This window comes from Saccopteryx bilineata, chromosome 1, assembly GCF_036850765.1.
Source record: "Saccopteryx bilineata isolate mSacBil1 chromosome 1, mSacBil1_pri_phased_curated, whole genome shotgun sequence".
In the NCBI taxonomy this organism is placed as follows: Eukaryota; Metazoa; Chordata; class Mammalia; order Chiroptera; family Emballonuridae; genus Saccopteryx; species Saccopteryx bilineata.
In genome coordinates this window covers 335,054,341-335,081,273 of record NC_089490.1, presented here as the reverse complement: position 1 = coordinate 335,081,273, position 26,933 = coordinate 335,054,341, and the positions used below count along the sequence as shown (strand labels likewise).

At 37.0% G+C, this 26,933-nt stretch overlaps 1 protein-coding gene across 3 annotated transcripts in view; it reads right to left on the bottom strand.

The window, feature by feature from the left end:
* Window positions 1–26,933, bottom strand: part of DLG2 (discs large MAGUK scaffold protein 2) — a 2,196,962-nt gene that overhangs the window by 1,837,824 nt on the left and 332,205 nt on the right. For all 3 annotated transcript variants that reach the window (XM_066248982.1, XM_066248991.1, XM_066249001.1), the window contains exon 3: window positions 26,343–26,488. In XM_066248982.1, the coding sequence (XP_066105079.1) occupies window positions 26,343–26,488 (146 nt within the window). The remainder of the gene's footprint in view (window positions 1–26,342; window positions 26,489–26,933) is intronic.

The window sequence follows — 26,933 nt, the reverse complement described above, 5'->3', positions numbered from 1 at the left end:
TCAGAGAGTTTATCCCACATGGAATGGTCTCTGTCTATGGTACTTTTGTGTTTTATGTTTGTTTGTTGTACTTTATTTTTCTTTTTCAGCCTTTTTGTACTATCAAACTGTCATATTTTACTCCCAGGATCACAGATGTGTCTTCCAATAGCAATTGCTTCCTAGCACCCTGTCTACTTCTGGTGAGAATGCAAATTGGTACAGGCAGTATAGAAAATAGTATGGAAGTTCCTCAGAAAATTAAGACTAGAGCTACCAGATGACCCAGAAATCTCTCTTTTGGGTATCTACCTGAAAAATTTAAAGACACTCATTCATAAAGATTAATGTGCCCTTATGTTGATTACAGCATTGGATAAACAAGATGTGGTACATATATACAATGAAATACTAGTCAGCCATAAAAAAGGTAAACTACTGCCCTTTGTAATAACATGGATAGATCTTGAGAGTATCATGCTATCTGAAATAAGTCAGACTGAAAAGGACAAGAACTGTATTGTATAATCTCAAAACACCTTGGAACTACTATCTAATTCTGTTCTTAAACAGTGTTACAAGTTGAAAAACCACATATCTGATATTTTCTGAAACACTTCCAATTTCAATTATTCCACACTGTTTTCATATGGTCATATAGTTTGAAAACTATGGTCCTTTAGATAAGACTATTATAATCTATTTATTTATCCAGTGAATATTTACTGATTGGCTACTATGTGCAGTAATCTGGACTCTTGCCAAGGGGATGTACACCATATGTACAGGACACAGTTCCTGACTCCATACTGTTGTAGGGGAGTGATAACCTTCCTACAAATAACTATAACACAATGTGAAAGTGCCAAACTCTCTAAGGAAAAACATTGCTATGCTGACTCAAAGCTTGAAGAATATACTTCTTGATAATAATATCAAGTCCTTTTAAGGTTTCCCTATAAAGCTGTTCATGGATAGGGTCTAAAGCAGGCAGACTTCCTTAGATGTACTTCAATGCTATACAAGCAGTATTATGTCAAGTTTATAGAATATGGAGACTTTGAAATATTCTTCACTGTTCCATTTTATTATCAAGTTATTGATAGTTCCACCTCATAAAGAAATCTCACTCCCTTATCATAATATTTTCAAGAGTTGGATTGACCTCCATATAATGTAAGCTCATTCTCTATGGGAGCAAAAACAACAGGGAGTATAAAACCTACTGTATTTTTTTTTTTTTGCCCAGATGCTCTGCCTATTGAATAAGGAATGGGATTGTAAAATTGTGTCATTGAAAAAATGACAGAAAATGAATTTTTAAAAGAGAACAAGTTATTAAAGTGGGTAAACAATCAACCCAAATAAAGTCTACAACAGGAAAGAAGATAGTCTCTACAATGTAACCGTTCTTTCAAAGACTGCTGATGACCCAGTAACACCTCTGACTCACATAGTAACACCAATCTGCTCATAAAGTTTAATGCACAGGGAAGAACATGGAATGATATAACATCATTTTAGCTCATAATTATCCCATGATCTGTCATATAGTAAGTATATACTTTAAAGGATAGAATGAGCTCTAGATCATCATGACTCATTTCTGTACTTTTAGCAACCTCCTTCAGAGTTTTACCTAGAACTAAGGACCTTTCCCCTGAGTCAGCCAGGAGATTATAAAACAGGCTTCTAATATAATACATACATACTTAGAAAAACACCATTTTTTCTTTGACATCTGGGAAAATACAATTAATCACTCAATTAACAAACATTGATTGAATATTTACTGCCTAACAAGCTCTGAACTGTATTATGACTTTATGAATAAACATAACCCTTGATATCAGGATGCCCACAGTCCAGCAGGGGAAGCACTTGAGCAACTAGTTCTAACACAATATGACAAACCCTCTAACTGAGGCCTTGAACAGCACACAGAAGAGAAGGATTTATTCTACAGGAGAGAAGAATTTGTTCTGCTTGAGGTCATTATAAGATTGGTGATAGACAAATAGATCTTTAAAAGATTAAATAAAACATTTCCAGATGAAAACAAAGGGAGATTATTTTAGACAGAAGAAATTACAAGAAAAAAAGGCTTAATTAAGGCTCATTTTAAGTTTGGACCAGACTTTAAAAGCTATGCTAAGCAAAATGCTATGCTAAAGAAAATGGAACAATAGTCAATCAACAATGAAGATCAACAGGTGTTTTAAACTGTTGGCTTGTGGAGGTTGAGTTAAAGGAGGAAAGCCTAGATTATGAAGATCAGTGAGAAGCCTATTGCCAAATCTTAGTAATATTCCATCAAAGCCTGAATTACATCAGTAGCACTGTGAATGGAAAGGTCTTACGACAAATTTTGAAATGATTAATATTACTGGAATCTTGCAGTTAAATATCTTTCTACCATCTCAATAATATATCCTCTGAGGTCCAGTATTTCTAGTATTAATGTGATCCAGTTTTATTATATCTGAATATTAGGTTAGAATTTGAAGTACTCTCAAAACTTTCTATGACTCACAACTGCCTGAAGAGGAGAGTCTAAACCCTGTAGTATTATAATTAAAGCTCCCGATCTGACTGCTAGAATCACCCAATCAGTCTTATCACTCCCTGTCTGCTAAACCTGACTACTCACTATTCATAAGCCTTCCTCATCTTTTCCTGGGAAGGGGCATGGGATGTCAGGCATATGTTTACTAATTCCATATTTTACTCTGCAAGTTGATCAAGTTACTTAACTTTCCTGATGCTTAGCTTCATCTTCTGAAATTTAGAAATAATAGTATTTACCTCCTACCTCAAATCCTACTTAAACAAGGTGAGCAATCAATCAATAAATTACCTTGCTGGGTTCCTACAGAGATCAGGAGACAATATAGCATTAAAAGTGCCTAACCTGAACTTCATTTGTGATATGAGGTTTTACTACACTTCCAAGCTTTTGCTCATGCAGTGTCCTTTACTTGGCAAACCTGTCTCTTCAACCTAAGTGTTCAGCATCTCACAAAGCCCAGTGCTAAAGCCCCCTAGCCATTAAGCAATATCCTAGTGAAAATTAGCTCATTTCTCCTATAGCATAATGGAAAAATTATTGGCTTGAAAGCAAATTCCTGACTCCATCACTTTCTCATAATACAATCCTGGACAAGTTGCTTGTCTACACCCTACTCATTTCTAATATGGATAGTGACATCACTCTACCTAGCTCACTAACCCATTATAATACTTGACTAAAGTAAGTGTTTTTTTTAAAAAAACAACTATATAATGGTCTATACATATGAGACATTGTGATTGTTACTCCTACTAAAGTATAAGATCAGTTAAATGGCCTTGGTCTTCTTCATCTTTGTAACTGATCTAAAGAAAGATGTCAAGTCCAAGAAGAAGAATATAACTAATATCCATGCTGGGAACTGAAATATTGCACAAAAGAAGAAATCACGTGAAAGGGATAGGTCAAAGAGAGCTGGGCAGGACTGAACTCATGAAAGAAAAATATATTCATGAGGTTCACTTTTACACACCAACCAACATGTGCAAAGTAGGTGGCAGCTTAAAGATGCTACTCAAAAATGAATGCACATGGCCTTACCAGGTGGTAGAAAAGTGGATAGAGTGTCTACCTGGGATCCTGAGGACCCAGGTTCCAAATCCTGAAGTCACCAGCTTGAGCATGGGCTCATCCAGTTTGAGCACAGGCTCATCAGCTTGAACATGGGGTCACCAGCTGGAGTGTGGGATCATACACATAACCCCAAAATCACTGGGTTGAAGTCCAAGGTTACTGAGTTGAGCCCAAGGTCACTGACTTGAGCAAGGGGTCACCGGCTCAGCTGGAGTCTTCCCCACCCTGCCAAGTCAAGGCATGTATGAGAAGCAATCAATGAACAACTAAAGTGCTGCCACTACAAGTTGATGCTTCTCATCTCTCTCCCTTCCTGTCTGTCTGTCTCTCTCTCTCTCACACACATACACACACATACACACACACACACACACACACACAAAATGTACATAGCAGGTATTCTGTAAATAATAAGGGAAAAGAAGGAAGGAAAAGTGAGAGAAAGAAAAGGGGAAAGAAAGAGAGAAAAGGAAAGAGAAACAGAAAAGAAGAGAGTTCATCCTTCCTTGTAAGGGTTGATTTCTGCACCTCTTGCCAGGCTGGTATAATAATAATAATAATAATAATAATAATAATAAAAACTAGTGGTTAAAGTTTATGTTTGAAACCATTCACTTCTCTTTTAAGGTTCCCCTTCCCTGATTATGCTTTCTCTTTCTAGTCCACATCTCTCCCATTTATCCTCATTTAGTTCCCTCCCACCATTACCCAGGCTCTCCAATAAACAAATAAATTAACAAACAAAAACAAAAGATAAAAAAAACCCTACTGCTCTTATTTAAATGTCAATTTGTAACTCATTCAAATGCCCACTGACATCTAGAATGTACCACTGCACAGCAGGCGTGTACACTTGAACAGGGGCCACTATTACTCTCTTCTCCAGCACCTCCCAAAAATAACTACCCAGGGAAAGAATGCCGAGTAACAGTGATGGACACATTATAAGATATTGTGTACCATATAACAATGATGATCAGATTATCTTATACACATAATGCTTTTGTTTGCAAAATGCTTCCTCATCTGTTATTCGATCTGAATTCCCAGGGAGAAATGATGAAATAGGAAAACAACATCCTATTTTTACCATACATTTTAATATAATGCAGTTTTACAAAATTCAGGTTTCCAAGCTCAGTTATATACATCCTTTCATTTGATTCTCACTCACATGGAGTGTTTTTCTCCATTTATTAATGAGAAGAGCAAGGTTCAGAGATGTGAAAGGACTTTCCACAATATTATTATCAAGATTGCTGCTATCTATGGATTATTTTACTAGGTTCAGGAACTATACTAGCACTTGGCATGTGGTGTGTATTAAGCATTCTCCATAACAATCTTATGAGGTAATATTATCATTATTTTAACATTTTACAGATAAAGAAATTGAGAGAGTTTAAATAATTTGGCCTTGGCTATACAACTAGCAAATGGCAAAGCCGATATTCAAACACAGAGTTCTCAGATGATTCTTGATTTTTCTATTATGCCAAGCTGCCTCTTTCTTGCCCCAGTGGTGTTACTGCAACATGGCTCAATAATTAATTGGTTAGCAATATAAAGCTCTCTTTCTGTTACCAAGTTAGAATTGCAGGTTTTAGCTCAGCAACTCAAGCTCTGTGGGGAAGTAAATAGACTAAAATATATAAATTCTTAAAGCAAAAGTGGGGAAGATGCTATGTCCATTTCTTTCATAAAAGAATAAAAAATAGTTAAGAAAAAAACTCATATAACTGGGGGCTGAAAATTCATTAATATAATGTTAGCAAAGGAGACAGGAGAGTGATATATACCACAGTATATAACAGTTTGGGGGAGAGAGATAAATCCCTTATCGCTCATTAGAAAACACTTAAGAAAAAACAAAAAAGCAAACTTTGGATTATATGATTATGTTAAAATGTTTTAAAGCAAAGAACCACATTATATTCCTAAAATAAAGGCTGAGTGAGCAATTTTCTTTGTTTCAAAATCAACACAGAACAGCTAGCTCTATTATGACTGCTGCTGCCACCTTGTGATATCAGTAACATATTACAGGTTAAAACGCCATAAAGGGGCAACAAAGAAATCCTTTATTTACTTTCCCCAAAGCTTATATAAAGCAAAGTTTAAGTTAAGCAGGAAAAATTTTATCACATTGTACACTGAGTAAGTGAAGAAAGACCTGTTCCCCCAGTTACCTGATGTGTGATTTCAAGAACTAGATGTTGAATCTTATACTTAAAAAATATTCCCAGGTGGAAGGCAAACAGGTAAATGTCACTTTCTTTCAAGACAAGAAAAGACCAAAACCTTAACCTTCAGGTCTTCTAAAATACATGTTATTAAAACAATATTAAAGTTCTACTTTCGGGACTAATCAAATATTGTTTCAAGGGAGAAATTCATCATTGGGAGGCTATAGGGACCTCAAAGGATCTGAAACAATAAGACCATTGTCCTTGCTAGCCTAATATACACTAAATATTATATATTAGTGTGTGTGTGTGTGTGTGTGCGTGTGTGCGTGCACGCGCGCATGCGCGCGCTAGGTATGCTTTCACTATAGGATCTTCATCATGGCTCATCCCTCCATCTGATACACTGATATGAACTTCTCCCACATAATCTCATGGATAATTTCTTTACATCTTTCATCATTTTGCTTAAATATCACCTTGTCATTGAGGCCAACACTGACCACTCAGTTAAAATTGCTATCCCTTGTAAACTTCCAACATTTATTTTCCCCACAGCAGTCATCACATATTAATATATCATTTAGTTTTTTTTTTTAATTTTAGTAATTATAGTTTGCTGGTCACTTCCCGTTTCCTTAAACTTCCCCTGGATATGTGTGGGATGAAGAAGAAGTGAAAAAGAATTTCTCTCTATCCTTGGGAAGTGGTAATATGGAAAGTTCATGCTACCAAGTAAGATTCAGGAGAACAACCAATTAGAATAATATACATTTCATTCTAAAAATCTTTGTAACCCATGACTCCTCATCTATCCAGCTTCTCCTTTCCTCTTTTTTTTTTAAAAAAAAAATTGATTAATTTCAGTGAGAGAGGAAGGGGGAGAGAGAGAGGAACATCAATCTATTTCTGTATATGCCCTGATTGGTGATCAAACTGACAACTTCTGGGCTTCAGGACAATGCTCTAACCAACCGAGCTATTCAGTCAGGGCACTTTGCCTCTTCAATAACAGAAAAGATATAAAGAAATTCATACTCTAAGAAATAATTTCTATTATGGAAATGGAAGTAGGCTAAATCAAGCATGATCATATTAGAAGACTGCTAGAGAAAACTGCCAAATGACCAGCTATGGAGTGTCAAACCAGAATTATCTTAGATATAGAGATACACACTATCTTGGGAATATATCAAAGTAAATTTTATTGTGTTCTTTTTTTTCCTCTTTTTTGAAACCAACCTTAGAAGAGATAATAGATCTATTAGGAAAAGAAAGAGAGGAAGCAATAAGGATTAACACATGCAAAATATTTAGAAGAGTGGCACAAAAGTAGCACTATGTAACTATTTTACTATTATTATCTAAATTTCTAATATGTATTCTATAATAAGCAAGTTTTATACAAATTTACACTGAATAAAAAATAGCTAGAAGGAAATATGTCAAAATGTTACCAGAAGTTACTTCTGGAGAAGAGTAAGCTTTGAGCTTCCTACTTCTCTTTTCTGCCTTAATGTACTCTACTTTCTGGTCAAACAAAACTAGTTGTAACTTTCCATCTATGCCCATGCATTATCATTTCTCTGACTCAACTCAGGCTGCTTCCTCTGCCTGGAATGTCCTTTCTGCCTATTTCTACACACCTTATCCAACTTTCAAGGTGCCCTTCAAGACAATAATAACAGAAGATAAGAATTGATGAAGGCATACTATGTACCAGGCACTGTACTAACCACATTATATAGATAATATTATTTAATAATTTATAAGCTCTTTGAGGTAGGTACAATTAGTATCCCTACCTTACTGATTAGGAACCTAAAGTTTAGAGTTGTTAAATAACTTATTCGAGGTCATATAGCTCATGAGCAGCAGGAGTGAGATGCATAAACCCAGGTTTGTTTCCCCACAGAGTCAGTGCTACAGTCACCATTCCTCTGGATTATTCCATTTGTTTTTCTATTTTGTTTATGAATTTATTTTGTTCATTAGATTCCACATCTAAGTGAAATCATATGGTACTTGTGTTTCTCTGACTGGCTTATTTTACTTAGAGGAATACTCTCCAGGTCCATCCATTCTGTTGCAAAGGGTAACATTTCCTTCTTTTTTATGGCCAAATAGTATTTCATGGTGTAAATATGTCACAGTTATTTTATCCACTCATCTACTGATGGGCGCTTGGGCTGCTTCCACAACTTGACTATTGTAAATAATGCTGCAATGAACATAGGGGTGCATATATTCTTTAAAATTAGTGTTTGGGGTTTCTTTGACTATATTGCCAAAAGTGAGATTGCTGGACCATAAAGCAGTTTTATATTTGAGGTAACCCCATACAGTTTTCCACAGCAGCTACACAAATCTGCATTTCCACCAATGGTGCAGAAGAGTTCCCTTTTCTCCACATGTTTTCTAACAGCTATTCTTTGTGAATTTATTGGTGATAGCCAATCTGACATGTGTGAGGAGATATTCCATCCTTAGAAGTTCAGACTCTCAATAAGCTCCTTGAGGTCAGGGTCATGAAAAAATGTATCTAGCACAAAGCCTAACAAAATACAGTTGCTTAGACAATAAATATTTAAATGAAAGAAATAATATATGAGTGAGTCATTCTATCAACTGTCACTGGAACTATACATTTGTTCTAAAAATACAACTAGCTCTCATGGAAAGATTCAGGAGGTCTTTGCTAAAAATTCAGAGCAAACTTTAGTAGAGCTGTGCTTAGGAAAGATTTTTCTAAGCCAAAATAACATAACTGAACTTTTCAACAAATTATTCATAAAATGGTGGAAATAGTCGATGTGCTAGAGAAAAAGCAATAAACAGAATAGACAAGAACCCTTCCTTTATGAAGCTTAGATATATTTGAGAGGAAAACCAACATTTAATTCTTATGAGAATCCCACTTTAGAGGAGGAAACTGAAATACAGAGGGTCTAAATATCAATAATTTCGCCAAAGTCACAAAGCCAGTAAGTGGTGGAGACCAGATTCAAACCCAAACTGTCTGACTCTTAACAACTAGGTCATTATGTCTCTTTGATAGATAATAATAAGTTCTATGAACAAAAACAAAGCAAGGAATGGTAACAAGGTGTTTTAAATAGAATGCAGTAGAACTCACTAAGAAGGTGACATCAAAGACTTGAAAGAGGTGACTCCTCCATGCCATGCAGATATCTGGAGGAGTAGCATTTCAGGCTAATGACAGAGCAATTGCAAAGATCCAAAGCTCTATGTGTTTGAGGAGCAGTAAGGAAGCTAAGGAAGCTGGACAAGAGTAAGTGAGGAATAGGATTTAAATCAGAGAATAACAGAGGTCACAAAAGGTAGGGCTCTATAAGCCATTGTAAGGAACTTTGTTTTTAGTCTGACTGGGAAGATACAAAGAGTTGACATGCTATGTTTTATGTTCTACCAGAAATACTAAAGATCTTACCTCTATGAAGGTTTCTAGATTGCATGTACACTGTTTGACAATATGGCCATAGAAAAGCAATCACTTAAAATTATATAAAATACAATGTAGTATCATAGTACATGCCATAAAAGTCCAATTTCATTTTTCCATGATTTCTGGCTTATTTTATAGAAAAAACAAAGTATAGAAATACTACCATGGAGTAAAAACAAAATTAAAGAACTACTGAGTTGGTTTGAACAGGAAGATATGCATCATTTTTCATAAGTATCTACTAGAAACAAACTTTTCACAATACAAATTGCCAGTTACATGATAAATACTGTGCATGCAATACACATAAAGATTGTAGCACTGCCTTATGGAATATCTGGAAGTTGTTAAAAGAGTAAATCCCAACAGTTCTCATCACAGGGAAAAAAATGTTTCTTTTCTATTTTCGTAGCTATATGAAGTAATGGATGTTAATTATTGTGATAATCATTTTATGATATATGTAAGTAAAGTCATTATGCTGTGTACCTTAAACTTATGCAGTGCTGTGTGTCAATTATATCTAAATAAAACTAGGGAGGGTATTTTTTTCAGACATAGGCTTTATTTTTTTTCTGTTTTATTAGAACCTGATTAAGAGATTTCTATCCACTATCCTCTTTACCTTATAGTAAATTTTCCTGTAGCTGGCCAGACATTAAAATTCAAGTTGTGGCCCTGACCCGTTCGCTCAGTGGATAGAGTATCAGCCCTGCATATGGACACCCCAGGATCAATCCCCAGTCAGGGCACACAAGAGAAATGACCATCTGCTTCTTCCCCCCTTCCTCTCCCCCTTCTCTCCCTCTTCCCCTCTGGCAGACAGTGGCTTGACTGGTTCCAGCATTAGCCCCAGGCACTGAGGATAGCTCAGTTGGTCTGAATATCGGCCTTAGACAGGGGTTGACAGGTGGATCCTGGTTGAGGTGTATATGGAGGGCTGTCTCTCTATCTCCCTTCCTTTCACTTAAAAAAGAAAAAGAAGAATCAATTGCGGATGACGTCAGAGTAATGGTGTGGTAGGAAGTGATACCGATAAATCTCCCCCAAAACTCAACAAGATCTTCAACCAGAAACAGAAAAACCTATCCTTGGAACCTCCAGATGTTTCGCAATACACTCGAAGGTATGGTCGAGCGAAAAATTGGCTAAATATATAATCAAACCCTGAAGAAAATAGGGAGTAAGAAATGCTCTGTCTTCCTCACTAACCTAAATAAGGCTGCTTTCTCTGGGAACTGAGAATATAGAAACTAAGGCAGGCAAAGGGGGTGAATAGATCCAGGCCGCGGCACAAACGGCCGAACCAGGCTGTGGCACGGAGATGCAAGCCGAGGAAAAACTGTTCCTGTGGCAACCCAGGCAATACAAGCTAACACTCGCACCAAACCCAGACAAAGAAAGAAAAGTGGGGCAGCCATTTTCCCCGATATTCTGGTTGGCACGCGCAGATAGTGGGCGAGAGATTCCTTCGAAAGCCCCGGGAGTGGGCGCCCGTGTTACCCCACAGAGAGGCAAAGTCAGAGGCGTTTGTGTGGGCTGAAAGTGGAATCTCCGGGCCCGCCCCAGCGCCCTGAAAAAGCCACGCACAGGGAGGAAGTGAGAGCCAATTCCAATGCTGGAACTTTTCTGTGTGGTTGAGGGTTGCACTCAAAGTGTGAGGCGGCTGGCCTGATATCCTGGTTGGTGCGCATGGAGAGTGGGCAAGAGATTTCTCTGAGCACCTCAGGAGTGGGTGCCCATGTTATCCCACAGAGGGGCAGAGTCAGAGGCCTCTGTGTGGGCCAAAAGTGGAATCTCCAGGCCACCCAGCACCCCAAAAGAGCCACTCATGGGGAGGGAGCGAGAGCCAATTCCAACACTGGAACTTTTCCTTGCGGGCGGGAGTTTCACTCAGAGTGTGAGACTGCCAGCCTGATATCCTGATCTGCGCATAGATAGTGAGTGAGAGTTTCCTCCAAGCGCCCAGGAGTGGGCGCCCGCCCATGTTACCGAACAGAGTGGCAGAGCCAGAGGTCTTTGAGTGGGCGGAAGCCCCACCTGATTATACTAGCAGCTCTGACTGACTGAGCCTTACCCAGATCCCTGTGTGAGTGGGAATAGAGTGGGGAGTTGCCAGCTCTTTGAGCCTCTTACTATTCAGGCATAGGCAAAAGCAACCTCATAGCTGGATTATCAGGCTACTAATTGAGGAAGGAAAGACTAGGAGAAAGGCTCCAGGAACACGGACTCTCTCACTGTGGGAGCCTATAAATGCTAATAAGCCTCGACTGCCAACGAGACTGAAGCCCAATACATGACATCGCCATAGAGACTTATCAACTGCAAACCTCTACCTGAGCATGCCCAAGGGGCAGAACCCGGGTTACAGAGTCACCAACCAGGAAGAGGGAGAGAAAAGAAAAAGCAAGAAGATAACCTCTCAAAATCAAGAATAATCCGCAGACTTTATAACCTATCCCATTTTATTATATTTGTTCATTTCTTTCTCTTATCTTCATTCTTGATTTTTTTTTTCCTCCTCCAATTTGGTTGTTTAACTCTCTACCGGTCTTACTCTCTCCTCTCCTTGAACTACACTACCCATAAGTGTTACATCTCCCATTATCTTTTCTTTCTTCTTCCTTTCTCTCTATGAGGGTTGCACTCCAAAACCCTTAACTCTCTCTCTCTCTCTCCTCTTTTTTCTTTTTTCTTATTTTAGTGGTTCTCTTTTTTTCCTCTCTCTTTCTTTTCTCCCTCTATATTAGTTTCTTCCTTTCTCCTTTACATCTCCTCTCATTCAAACCTCAATAACAAACAAATTATCTAGGACTCAAACTTATGTTTGTGACATTTTGGGGGGGTTTTACTTCACCTTTTTAACTCAGTAGCAGTGCTCCCATCCCTGGCTCTCCATTTTATCTAGTTCTTGTTCCATTAAATACAATATAATTTTTTAATTTGTCCCCCCATTTTCCTGTTTCCCTCATATTCCTCTCATCATAACTCTTAGATAACCAAAACCTAAAAGCAAATCATTTTATTCTTGACCCAAATTTTTTCCTTATTTGCTTTTTGTGGGTCCATAACCCCCTTTTTTTTCTTTTTTTCTTTTTTTTTCTTTTGCCCCTTTATTACTTCTCCCCAATTCAGGCCCTCCATTACAGGCATTGTTTGTTCTATTTAGTACAATATAATTCACAGTTCACCACAAGATTTTCTCAAGAAAGAGGGGAGAGGAGAGGAGAAGAAAAAAGGAGGGGGAAATAATTTCCTTTTTAAAAAATTTTTATTTTATTACATTTCTTTAATTATTAATTTAAAAAAACAACTCTTTGATTTTTTATTTTTTTAACTTTTTATTCTTTATTAAATCTCATTAATACTATCAACAAAACCACCCTCAGATACCATTAAGGAAGAGAAAATCGAATATCATGGATACAAAAGAAAGAGAGGTAACAGAGATAGATGAGAAAAAATTTATGGAGAAAAAATTTAATATATTGGAAACCTTGGAGTTAAAAAACAGAGAATTTAAAATAGAAATCCTAAAAATACTCAGAGATATACAAGAAAACACAGAAAGGTAAATTAGGGAGCTCAGAAAACAACTCAATGAACACAAAGAATATATTTCCAAGGAACTTGAAACTATAAAAACAAATCAAACAGAGATGAAAAACTCAATTCACGAGCTGAAAAATGAGGTAACAAGCTTAGCTAATAGAACAGGCCAGATGAAAGGTAGGATTAGTGAAATAGAAGACAAGCAACTTGAGGCACAACAGAGAGAAGAAGAAAGAGACTCAAAATTTAAAAAAAAATGAGATAGCCCTACAGGAATTATCTGACTCCATCAAAAAGAATAACATCAGAATAATAGGTATATCAGAGGGAGAAGAGAGAGAAAATGGAATGGAGAACATACTCAAACAGATAATAGATGAGAACTTCCCAAGCCTGTGGAAAGAACTAAAGCCTCAAATTCAAGAAGAAAACAGATCTCCGGGTTTTCTTAACCCCAACAAACCTACTCTAAGGCACATCATAATGAAATTGGCACAAACCAACGACAAAGAAAAAATTCTCAAGGCAGCCAGAAAAAAGAAGAATACAACATATAAAGGAAGGCGCATTAGATTATCATCCACTTTCTCAACAGAAACTCTACAAGCTAGAAGAGAGTGGACCCTAACATTTAAAGTCCTGAAAAAGAGAAACTTTCAGCCACGAATACTATACCCATCAAAGCTATCCTTCAAATATAAAGGAGAAATAAAAACATTCACAGATACAGAAAAGATGAGGGAATTTATCATCAGAAAACCCCCACTCCAGGGATTACTAAAGGGGGTTCTCCAATCAGATACAAAGAACAAAAAAAAAAAAACAGAGCCACAAATAAAAGCTCCAAGAAGAACACAATAAAACCAAATTTAAACTGTGACAACAACAAAAAGAAAGGGCGGGGGAGAGGATGGAGATTAACAGTAGCAAAGGACGATGGACTGCAAAACTACTCACAAAATACTGCACTACAATAAACAGGGTAGGAACCCTTTTTATTACTTAAAGGTAACCACCATTGAAAAAACCACCACAGAAGCACATGATTTAAAAAAGATAGCAACAGAGGAAAGGTGTATGGAATACAACCAAATAAAAACAAAAGATAGAAAAACAAAAGAGAAGGATCAAACAAGACACAAAACTAACAGAAAGCAATATATAAAATGGCAATAGGGAACTCACAAGTGTCAATAAGTACACTAAATGTAAACGGATAAAACTCACCAATAAAAAGGCACAGAGTAGCAGAATGGATCAAAAAAGAAAATCCAAGTGTATGCTGCCTACAAGAAACTGACTAGGTAACAAGGATAAAAACAAATTCAAAGTGAAAGGCTGGAAAACAATACTCCAAGAAAATAACATCCAAAAAAAAGCAGGCGTAGCAATACTCATATCTGATAATGCTGACTACAAGACAGAAAAAGTACTCAGAGACAAAAATGGCCATTTCATAATGGCTAAGGGGACACTGAATCAAGAAGACATAACAATTCTTAATATATATGCACCAAACCAAGGAGCACCAAAATATATAAGACAGCTACTTATTGACCTTAAAACAAAAACTGACAAAAATACAATCATACTTGGAGACCTCAATACACCGCTGATGGCTCTAGATCGGTCATCCAAACAGAGAATCAACAAAGATATAGTGGCCTTAAACAAAACACTAGAGCACCTGGATATGATAGACATCTACAGGACATTTCATCCCAAAGTGAATGAGTATACTTTTTTCTCCAGTGTACATGGATCATCCTCAAGAATTGACCATATGTTGGGCCACAAAAACAACATCAGCAAATTCAGAAAAATCGAAGTTGTACCAAGCATATTTTCTGATCATAGAGCCTTGAAACTAGAATTCAACTGCAAAAAAGAGGAAAAAAATCCCACAAAAATGTGGAAACTAAACAACATACTTTTAAAAAGTGAATGGGTCAAAGAAGAAATAAGTGCAGAGATCAAAAGATATATACAGACTAATGAAAATGACAATACGACATATCAGAATCTATGGGATGCAGCAAAAGCAGTGATAAGAGGGAAGTTCATATCACTTCAGGCATATATGAACAAACAAGAGAGAGCCCAAGTGAACCACTTCACACCTTAAGGAACTAGAAAAAGATGAACAAAGACAACCCAAAACCAGCCGAAGAAAGGAGATAATAAAAATCAGAGTAGAAATAAATGAAATAGAGAACAGAAAAACTATAGAAAAAATTAATAGAACAAGGAGCTGGTTCTTTGAAAAGATCAACAAAATTGACAAACCCTTGGCAAGACTTACCAAGGAAAAAAGAGAAAGAACTCACATAAACAAAATCCAAAATGAAAGAGGAGAAAGCACCACGGACACCGTAGATATACAAAGAATTATTGTAGAATACTATGAAAAACTTTATGCCACTAAATTCAACAACCTAGAAGAAATGGATAAATTCCTAGAACAATACAACCTTCCTAGACTGAGTCAAGAAGAAGCAGAAAGCCTAAACAGACCTATTAGTAGAGAAGAAATAGAAAAAACCATTAAAAAACCTCCCCCAAAATAAAAGTCCAGGCCCAGACGGCTATACCAGCAAATTTTATCAAACATTCAAAGAAGACTTGGTTCCTATTCTACTCAAAGTCTTCCAAAAAATTGAAGAAGAAGCAATACTTCCAAACACATTTTATGAGGCCAACATAACCCTCATACCAAAACCAGGCAAGGATGGCACAAAAAAAGAAAACTACAGACCAATATCTCTAATGAATACAGATGCTAAAATACTAAAGAAAATACTAGCAAATCAAATACAACAACATATTAAAAAAAATAATACATCATGATCAAGTGGGATTCACCCCAGAATCAAGCATGGTTCAACATATGTAAAACGGTTAATGTAATACACCATATCAACAAAACAAAGAACAAAAACCACATGATCTTATCAATAGACACAGAAAAGGTTTTCAATAAAATACAACACAATTTTATGTTTAAGACTCGCAACAAAATGGGTATAGAAGGAAAATATCTCAACATAATAAAGGACATATATGATAAACCATCAGCTAACACCATATTAAATGGCACTAAACTGAAGGCTTTCCCCCTTAAATCAGGAACAAGACAGGGTTATCCACTCTCTCCACTCTTAATTAATGTGGTACTAGAGGTTCTAGCCAGATCAATCAGAAAAGACAAAGAAATAAAAGGCATCCGTATCGGAAAAGAAGAAGTAAAGGTATCACTTTCTGCAGATGATATGATCCTTTACATTGAAAACCCCAAAGAATCCACAAAAAGACTACTAGAAACAATAAGCCAATACAGTAAGGTCGCAAGATACAAAATTAACATACAGAAGTCAATAGCCTTTCTATATGCCAACAATGAAACATTTGAGAACGAACTCAAAAGAATAATCCTCTTCACAATTGCAACAAAAAAATAAAATACTTAGGAATAAACATAACAAAGAATATAAAGGATTTATACAGTGAAAACTATAAACCATTGTTAAGGGAAATCAAAAAAGGTATAATGAGATGGAAGAATATTCCTTGTTCTTGGTTAGGAAGAATAAATATAATCAAGATAGCCATATTATCCAAAGCAATATACAAATTTAATGCAATTCCCATCAAAATTCCAATGACATTTTTTAAAGAAATGGAGCAAAAAATCATCAGATTTATATGGAACTATAAAAACCCCGAATAGCCAAAGCAATCCTAAAGAAAAAGAACGAAGCTGGGGGCATTAGAATACCTGACTTCAAACTATATTATAGGGCCACAACAATCAAAACAGCATGGTATTGGCAGAAAAATAGACACTCAGACCAATGGAACAGAATAGAAAATCCAGAAATAAAACCACATAAATATATAGTCAAATAATTTTTGATAAAGGGGCCAACAACACACAATGCAGAAAAGAAAGCCTCTTCAATAAATAGTGCTGGGAAAACTGGAAAGCCACATGCAAAAGAATGAAACTGGACTACAGTTTGTCCCCCTATACTAAAATTAACTCAAAATCGATCAAAGATCTAAACATAAGACATGAAACAATAAAGTACATAGAAGAAGACATAGGTACTAAACTCATGCACCCGGGTTTTAAAGAGCATTTTATGAATTTGACTCCAAAGGCAAGAGAAGTGAAGGCAAAAATTAATGAATGGGACTACATCAGACTAAGAAGTTTTTGCTCAGCAAGAGAAACTGATAACAAAATAAACAGACAGCCAACTAAATGGGAAATGATATTTTCAAACAACAGCTCAGATAAGGGCCTAATATCCAAAATATACAAAGAACTCATAAAACTCAACAACAAACAAACAAACAATCCAATAAAAAAATGGGAAGAGGACATGAACAGACACTTCTCCCAGGAAGAAATACAAATGGCCAACAGATATATGAAAAGATGCTCATCTTCTTTAGTTATTAGAGAAATGCAAATCAAAACTGCAATGAGATACCACCTCACACCTGTTAGATTAGCTATTATTAACAAGACATGTAATAGCAAATGTTGGAGAGGCAGTGGAGAAAAAGGAACCCTCATACACTGTTGGTGGGAATGTAAAGTAGTACAACCATTATGGAAGAAAGTATGGTGGTTCCTCAAAAAACTGAAAATAGAACTACATTATGACCCAGCAATCCCTCTATTGGGTATATACCCCCAAAACTCAGAAACATTGATACGTAAAGACACATGCAGCCCCATGTTCACTGCAGCATTGTTCACAGTGGCCAGGACATGGAAACAACCAAAAAGCCCATCAATAGATGACTGGATAAAGAAGATGTGGCACATATACACTATGGAATACTACTCAGTCATAAGAAATGATGACATCGGATCATTTACAGCAAAATGGTGGGATCTTGATAACATTATACGAAGTGAAATAAGTAAATCAGAAAAAACAAGGAACTGCATTATTCCATACGAAGGTGGGACTTAAATGTGAGACTAAGAAACATTGATAAGAGTGTGGTGGTTATGGGGGGAGGGGTGAGAAGGAGAGGGAAAGGGGAGGGGGAGGGGCACAAAGAAAACTATATAGAAGATGACAGAGGACAATCTGACTTTGGGTGATGGGTATGCAACATAACTGAACAACAAGATAACTGGACTTGTTATCTTTGAATATATGTATCCTGATTTATTGATGTTGCCCCATTAAAAAAATAAAATTAAAAAAAAAACAAAAAGAAATTAAAAATGTTTTTAAGTTGCAGGATATCTGCTACTATCAAAGCAGCAAATCTTTCTGCATCTGTTGCTGAAAGATAGAGTGACTTATTAACAATGGGTTTTCCTTGGAAGTCCTTTTTACCTTAATCATCCTACATTTGAGTCACTGTATTAGAGACCTCCAAAACTCCTGGGTGGGGGGTATAAGGACAGAAAGGCCAAGCACCATATTCTTGTTTTTAAATTCAAAAGTTATAGTCCAGGTATAAGACTGGGAAGATTTACAAGAATATGCAAGTCAAATGGAAGATGTTTCTGCCCAATAACATATTACACTCTACTTCTGTCTGACCAAAAACTTCATGTTAAAGAATGAGAGAAAAAGTGTAGAAGAGAAAAAGGAAACATTGATGAGACTCACTTCAACTTGCATCCTTCTCCCAACCTTAAACTTTTAAAGAAGTTTCCTTGTGCCCTACTAGGAGAAACAGTGATAAAGGAATATTCAGATAGTAGGTCCTATTCAAACAAATCTCATTGTGCCCCAAGAAGAGTAGGAAACAGCCAAATGCTCATTTTGCTACTAGCTTTTACCCATGAGGACATGAGATATATGGGTTGGTGGGCAAAAGTAGGTTTACAGTTGTTCATATGAAAAACAATACAATAATTAATAGATGAAAATACAAAAATAAATGCTGTGTTTCATGTACTCACAACTATAAACCTATTTTTGCCCCACCCTATGTAGAAGAAACTTTTTTAACATTTTATTTTATTGATTTTAAGGAGAGGAAGGAAGAGAGCAGGAAAGAGACAGGGACAGCTAGCTGTTCCTGTATGTGCCCTGACCAAGAATTGAATCAGCAACCTCTGTGCTTTGGGACAATGCTCTAAACAACTGAGCTATCCAGTCAGGGTGAAGAAATTTTTTAAGTGAAGCTTTGTGGTTGGAATGAGGAGGGACAGGTGGTAGAGTAGACCTGATAGCTACAAACCCAATGGAAACACAAGCATCTCAGCTGCAAATGCCAATGTAAGAGCAACAAGTCCTGATTAGGAAGGACATGTCCCAATAGGAATGACCTCATAGTGGATGCTGATGGGCGACCATGATGTTTCCCTGCATAGCTCCTCCTCCAACATCATTCAGTCCACCAATAGTCATTGAAGCACATCCTCAACAAAGATGGACAATGTTACATTGTTACATGATGTCTCTGCTCTCACTGAGATGTGGTAGAATACATGCACCAAGGAGTTTGTTCCCTCGGAGAAAAAAGGATGGTGTAGGGGAAGTGGGGGAATGATTAAGAGTAAAAAAAAAATGCTTTGAGAAAATGCAGCACTGACTAAGATTACATTTGTGCCTCTTGGCAGATTTAAAGCTTAATACTAAGATCACATTAGTATGCAGGAAAATAAAGTTAAAGTTTCTGTACAGTATTATAGTTCTTTAAGAGTCCTCCGTGCCAGGTACTGTGCTAGACACTCAGTGCACAAGGGTGCCTTTCCCTGGGGAGCCTTCTGTTGGGGGTGGTAGATGTCTCCTTGCATTAAAATATCAGTGACATTCTTGCAGCCAGAAGCCACTTGATGCCTCAGTGTCTTCAAAACACCCAGTCCAATGGTTACTTGCTCAGAACTTTTGATCTTATGCTACCAGGTTTTGTCTTTATATTGACAAGATACTTCAAGAGATTGAACTGACTCTACTAGCAAAAAAGAAGGAAAGAAGGAAGGAAGGAAGGAAGGAAGGAAGGAAGGAAGGAAGGAAGGAAGGAAGGAAGGAAGGAAGGAAGGAAGGAAGGAGAGGGAGGGAAGGAGGGAGGGAGGGAGGAAGGAAGGAAGGAAGGAAGAAGGAAGGAAGGAAGGAAGAAGGAAGGAAGGAAGGAAAGAAGGAAGGAAAGGGAAATACAGAACACTAAATTATAAAACCCAAATCCATAAAATAAAGTCATTATTCCAACTAACTACTAATCTTGACTTTTGCGTCATATGACTAAACTTCAGTTTTAAGAGGTTACTTCCTTTTGTATTTCATTATCAAAGATTATCAAATATAAAGAAGATGTGGCACATATACACTATGGAATACTACTCAGTCATAAGAAATGATGACATCGGATCATTTACAGCAAAATGGTGGGATCTTGATAACATTATACGAAGTGAAATAAGTAAATCAGAAAAAAACAGGAACTGCATTATTCCATACATAGGTGGGACATAAAAGTGAAACTAAGAGACATTGATAAGAGTGTGGTGGTTACGGGGGGAGGGGTGAGAAGGAGAGGGAAAGGGGGAGGGGGAGGGGCACAAAGAAAACTATATAGAAGATGACAGAGGACAATCTGACTTTGGGTGATGGGTATGCAACATAATTGAACGACAAGATAACCTGGACATGTTATCTTTGAATATATGTATCCTGATTTATTGATGTTGCCCCATTAAAAAAATAAAATTATTAAAAAAAAGATTATCAAATATTTTTAAAAGCTATGGATGTCTTAATAAAACTTTTTTAAATAAATGCTCTAGCACATGTATACACACTAGAAAATAACATCACAGCGGTGCATCCATTGCTTTCAGTGTTTTTGAAACTTCTGTGTCTAGAACTAATATACCAGTCACAAAAGCATATCATTATTTTTGTTTCAGAGGACATTATTTAGGATATCCTTTGCCAGCTTTGTTCAATCAAAACACATCAGGTTCTTCTCCATTTAAGACTGTATCCTGGGGAGACCCAGCTAAGAGAACAGAGAGAAGCATAATGGGATAGGCAAGGAGCCCAATGGCCAGAATGAACTTGTAAACCAGAGGATGCTTAGAGGGACTTCTTTCTCATTTGCCATGTAGTTGTTGAGCCTGCTATGTGACAAACACAGAGGCGGGTGCCAAAGAATCAATGATAAAGGAGATTTATGATTGCTGCCCTTAAAGAGCTTACATAGCCTTCTTGGCTGCTTTAAATAAACTCAGTTTGTTCAAAGGAAGAGACACAAAGTAGGAAAAATATAACAAGTATTTACACTACATCTTTAGACTCTACCGAGGCTATTGTCCCTTATTGTAAGCTTTTCTGGTTATGAGCTTCATTTTGACTCCACTTCTCAATTACTGTTCTTCACATAAACCATTTTAGCAACAACTTAATTTGGACTCAATTTTCCAACTTTGACTTTAGAAAGCCAACCACCGCAGGACAAGATACTCGACTGTCCTAGCTCAGTACATTGAGACACCAAACAAAGGACACTTTTCCCCTGTGTCCACCTTCATCTTCCACAACAAAGACCAGCCAGACCTGTCTCTTTGCTTCATATAGCCCATTAAAGAAGAGCAATTAGTCTCACTTCAGAAGCACACTAATTGGAGTTAGTGAGCATTCATGCTCTGATGTTTTGGATATAACTGGCCAATATTCAAATCACCATAGGCTGAGGACTTCATAAACCAGAGATTTTAAGATGCATAAAAAGAGTATTTTAAAAACCTAAGATCACATGTAGGAAAATCTACATTATGTTAACTCTGTTTTGCCTATCCTGATTTTGACATTGAAAAATAAATGGCTAAACCCTATGTGGATTTCTTTTTCATCATTCATCCTTATATTGCTGGCATTTGTACAAAAACCAATTAAAAATCCTGGCAAGAGATAAGAGTAGCAATACCTATTATCAGGATGGGTGTGAGGTAAAATCACAACAACATGCATTGTCAGTGGAAATGTGAAAGGTGAAATTAGTCTGGCAACTTATTCAAATAGAGACTGTATACTCTTGGAGTCAATAATTCTACCCCTGAGAATCTATGCTATAGAATAAAAGCACCAGTAAATTAGGATGTACATGCAATCATCAGACTGCAGCATTAATTATAATGGCAGAAAATGGAAAACAGTAAATTCCTATCAAGAGGGAAATGACTGAATAAATTATGCTATACCCATACTATGAAATTATACATCCATCAGAAGAACAAATCAAAGCTGTACCAGCCAACTTGAAGAAACATTCATATAATATAAACATAATTTGAGAAACACTTACTTTCCACTGGAGTATGCATGTGCCAGTATGGAGATATATTTATACCTCTCCCATAGATGTGTATATAGTTTATATATGAATGTGTAACATATGAATTATATAAGGGTAGAAGAATTAAACACATTAAGTTGTAGAGATGGTTTACCTTGTATGTGGGGAGGGTAGAACTAATGCAGTATAGGCAGAGAGTGAGTGAAAAGAGAGACATGCAAAAATAGAAAAGTTAAAACAAAACTACATTTAGAATAAAAAGTATTTATTTGATCATTTGTGTAAAATGAGGTATATGTTTGGGACTATGGATCTAAAAATTGACTATAATAATTTTTAAAAATTCAAAAAGAGCAAATATCAAAGCAATAAGAGTCTAGAAAAATCTAGAAAAAAGTTAACTAATCCTGGAATAAGTAAGAACAAAGCAAATGTGTGTGTGTGTGTGTGTGTGTATATATATATATATATGTGTGTGTGTGTGTGTGTGTATACTTCAAATATATATATGAAAAAGGTGATATGTTTTATCATATAAAAATATCTTGAGCCCTGGCCGGTTGGCTCAGCGGTAGAGCGTCGGCCTAGCGTGCGGAGGACCCAGGTTCGATTCCCGGCCAGGGCACACAGGAGAAGCGCCCATTTGCTTCTCCACCCCTCCGCCGCGCTTTCCTCTCTGTCTCTCTCTTCCCCTCCCGCAGCCAAGGCTCCATTGGAGCAGAGATGGCCCGGGCGCTGGGGATGGCTCTGTGGCCTCTGCCTCAGGCGCTAGAGTGGCTCTGGTCGCAATATGGCGACGCCCAGGATGGGCAGAGCATCGCCCCCTGGTGGGCAGAGCGTCGCCCCTGGTGGGCGTGCCGGGTGGATCCCGGTCGGGCGCATGCGGGAGTCTGTCTGACTGTCTCTCCCCGTTTCCAGCTTCAGAAAAATGAAAAAATGAAAAAAAAAAAATCTTGAATGTAAAAAAGCACTACTGTATATGTAAAATTAACAGTAATCAACAAATTTAAAATAGTGCAACAATTATGAAAACAGGATAACCTATTTCACAAATAGAATGCACTTGCAAAACAATAAGAATCCTAATACCATTTAGAAAATAGACAAAGAGCTTAAATGAATCACAAAACATATATATGTATATATATGTATAAATATGTAAATGGCAGGTAATTTTAAGATTAACAGTTCAGTCTCAATAATAAATAAATAATTGCAATCTAAAATATTAAGTAACAAACATTAATTTGACAGAATATTTTAAATAATTAATACTACTATGGGTATATATAGATATCTCTTTTCAAATACTGCTAAAGCACCTTCTTGTAAAGCACTTTGACAATTTGTATCAAGAGCCTTGAAAGTATCAATATCCTTGGACTCCGTAGTTTTGTTTATAAAATCAACCCTAATAAAATAATTGGAAAAGACACATGGATGTCCATTTTAGCATTATTCATAGCAGAAAATTGGAGAACCCTAAATATTGAATGGAGAATTGCTTAAGTTTCAAATAATAAAATATTATATAACCCATTAAAATATTCTCATTACTTTTTAATGACATGATATGGGTAGATACTATCAGTGTAGTATTAAGTTTAGAAGTTATAAAAATATCTTACATGCTGTTGTCCCAATTTTATATATAAATATTTGTACAGAAAAAAAACACACAAAAAAGACAAAATAATTACTTAAAGATTTGAAATTCAGGCCCTGGCCGGTTGGCTCAGTGGTCGAGTGTCGGCCTGGAGTGCGGAAGTCCCGGGTTCGATTCCTAGCCAGGGCACACAGGAGAGGCGCCCATCTGCTTCTCCACCCCTCCCCCTCTCCTTTCTCTCTGTCTCTCTCTTCCCCTCCCCCAGCAGAGGCTACATTGGAGCAAAAGATGGCCCGGGTGCTGGGGATGGCTCCTTGGCCTCTGCCCCAGGCGCTAGAGTGGCTCTGGTCCCAACAGAGCGACCCCCCCCAGATGGGCAGAGCATTGCCCCCTGGTGGGCGTGCCAGGTGGATCCCGGTCGGGCGCATGTGGGAGTCTGTCTGACTGCCTCCCGGTTTCCAGCTTCAGAAAAATACAAAAAAAAAAAAAAAAAAGATTTTAAATTCATATTTTTTAAGCTTTTAAGTATTTTAGAAACTTGACATAGATGCCATCTATTAATTAACACATGATTGTCAATGTTAACTTTTTTTTTTTAGTTTGATCATTAAATTTGGTCTTACCCAGTTTCCAAATCAATTCTGAGCAGGACAGAAAGTATATCATAGGACTCAACCTTAACAGTCCAAAGATTCAGCAATCAAACTGCTATTGATTAGCACTAAGATTCCATGTAGCGTCCAAGTCAGCTACACAATCCCAAATCTTGACAGATTGATTGTGTGTGTGTCTATGTGTGTACTTACTACCTGCCTCCAAAGTACTGTTACTTAATAATATCACTGATTTGACCCTGCCTCCATATTAACCCTCTGTTATTAGCCTGAGACATGTCTCAACTTGCCTTATTACTCTTTGGTAACTGTTAATTTCAACAGTATTCTTCAATCTTTTGATACAAATATCCTACCAGTAAAAACATTTTGGGCATACAACTCTAATAACTTTATATTTTTAATATATATATATATATTACTATTTACATAGTATATGTTACAAATTATCCAAATATTAAAAGTTATAAAGCATGTGTTTTTTTTAAGATTTTTATTTCTTTTTTAGAGAGGAGAGAGACAGAGAGAGAGAGAAGGGAGGGAGGAGCAGGAAGCATTAACTCCTATATGTGCCTTGACCAAGCAAGCTCAGGGTTTCAAACCAGCAACCTCAGCATTCCAGGTCAACACTTTCTTTATCCACTGTGCCACCAGAGGCCAGGCAAGATTGTGATTTTTTAAATGAGGCCCTGGCCAGTTGGCTTAGTGGTAGAGCATCGGCCTGGCATATGGATGTCCTGGGATCGATTCCCAGTCAGGGTACACAGAGGAAACTCCCATCTGCTTCTTCGTCCATTCCCCTCTCACTTCTCTATCTCTCTTCGCCCGCAGCAGCCAAGGCTCGAATAGAATGAATTGGCCCCAGGTGCTGAGGATGGCTCCATGGCCTCTGCCTCAGGAGCTAAAATGGCTCATGTTGCAATAGAGCAAGTGCCCCAGATGGGCATAGCATCACCCCTTAGTAGGCTGGCTGGCTGGATCCTGGTCGGGGCACATGCACGAGTCTGTCTCTGCCAAACCCCCCCCCCTCACTAAAAAATAAAAAAATAAATAAATAATGCAAATATAGGGTCTATTATTTTGTTCCTACTCCCCAATAGATCATTTTAGTTATGCCCAAGAATGTATGACCCTACTATGGAGATCACAGGCTTAGAGCACACAATTCAATTCCACTATCTATCTCTTTCCCCCATTGCATCTGGAACCATGTTCTGAAATTCCAGAATCCCTTAGATTTGAGTCCATTCAAACTATGACAATATTCATAACAGAACTCACTTGCATAATGTGAAAAGTCATGACCTTCCCATGACCTATATTATCTTTTGGCAAAATCTGTATTTTCATAAATGAGTATTGTATACAGCAACAAAAGAAAAATTCCAAAATGTGCTAAATTTAAATTACAGCAGGTCAGAGAGTGGGAGCAAGAGACAAGGGAACTTAGCAGTTAACAGCCATAGACGAACACCAACAAAAGACTGCTTACATTCCTGAATATATAATGAAACTTAGAATCAATATCTAGACAGCTATCCAGGAAAAACAGCCAACCACCAGACACCACTGTGTTTTGTATGAACACTTGAGGTATTTGCCCACAACCAATCCAGAAGCATAAAATATGTCTTCCTTATGGACTATTCACCTAGCCCACTTCCTCCACTTCACATTTTCTCACCCACACCATGTATTTATAGTCAATGTAAATTCTTTCAAAACAACTTACACCTTTGATCCCCAAAGTTATTATATAACAGAGCCCATCAACCCTAAGGAGGGAGGATATGCTTCTTTTCCAACCACCCTCCCTGCTGGTGGTTTAGACTGCATGCCCCAGGACCAGGACTTTTGCTGGCTAGCATGTGGCTCATTAAACCCTTTTGTTCAGACAACTTTAACAGTAAGGTAGAACTACATTTCTAGCATTAGTTTTGCCATTTGTGGATAATGATTACTACTTCTTTACTGGCTTAAGTCATATTATTTAGTTCTTTCAAAAGTTTCAGTGATATACCTCTGCCGACTTTTGAAGGTTATCCTGGCATGGAACAAGAAGGGATGTCTTCTCCCATTTCTGTACAACTTGATTGGCTTCTTCTATCTTCTGCTCACAACTTTTTTGAGAATTCAGCAATGTCACTTCATAAAATTCTTGAATATCTATGAAGAAAATGTAAGGGAAGGATCAAAATGTCATGTACCACCTCATAAATAGCTTCTGCATGCATGTGTATATGGAAATTTTTGTCGATTAGAAGAAGTGCATTAAATGTGCATCCCAAAGAAAAATGATAAAAATAGAGGAAATGTTGACAATTGTGTTTTTGCCTGCATGAGAACTCTTAGAGCAGCTTTATTCATAACTTAAAAAACTGGGAGCAACCAACATGACTTTCAGTTGTTGAATGGATAAACAAAATAGTAAGTAAATCCATATGGTGGAATGCTCTTCACAATATGAAAGAATGAGTTATCAAGCCAGGCAAAACCATGAATGAGTCTTAAATGCATATTGCTAAGTTAAAAAGCTACATTTTTCCTTGTACCATTCCACTTTTATAATATCTTGGAAAAAAAGACAAAACTAAGACAGTATAATAATCAA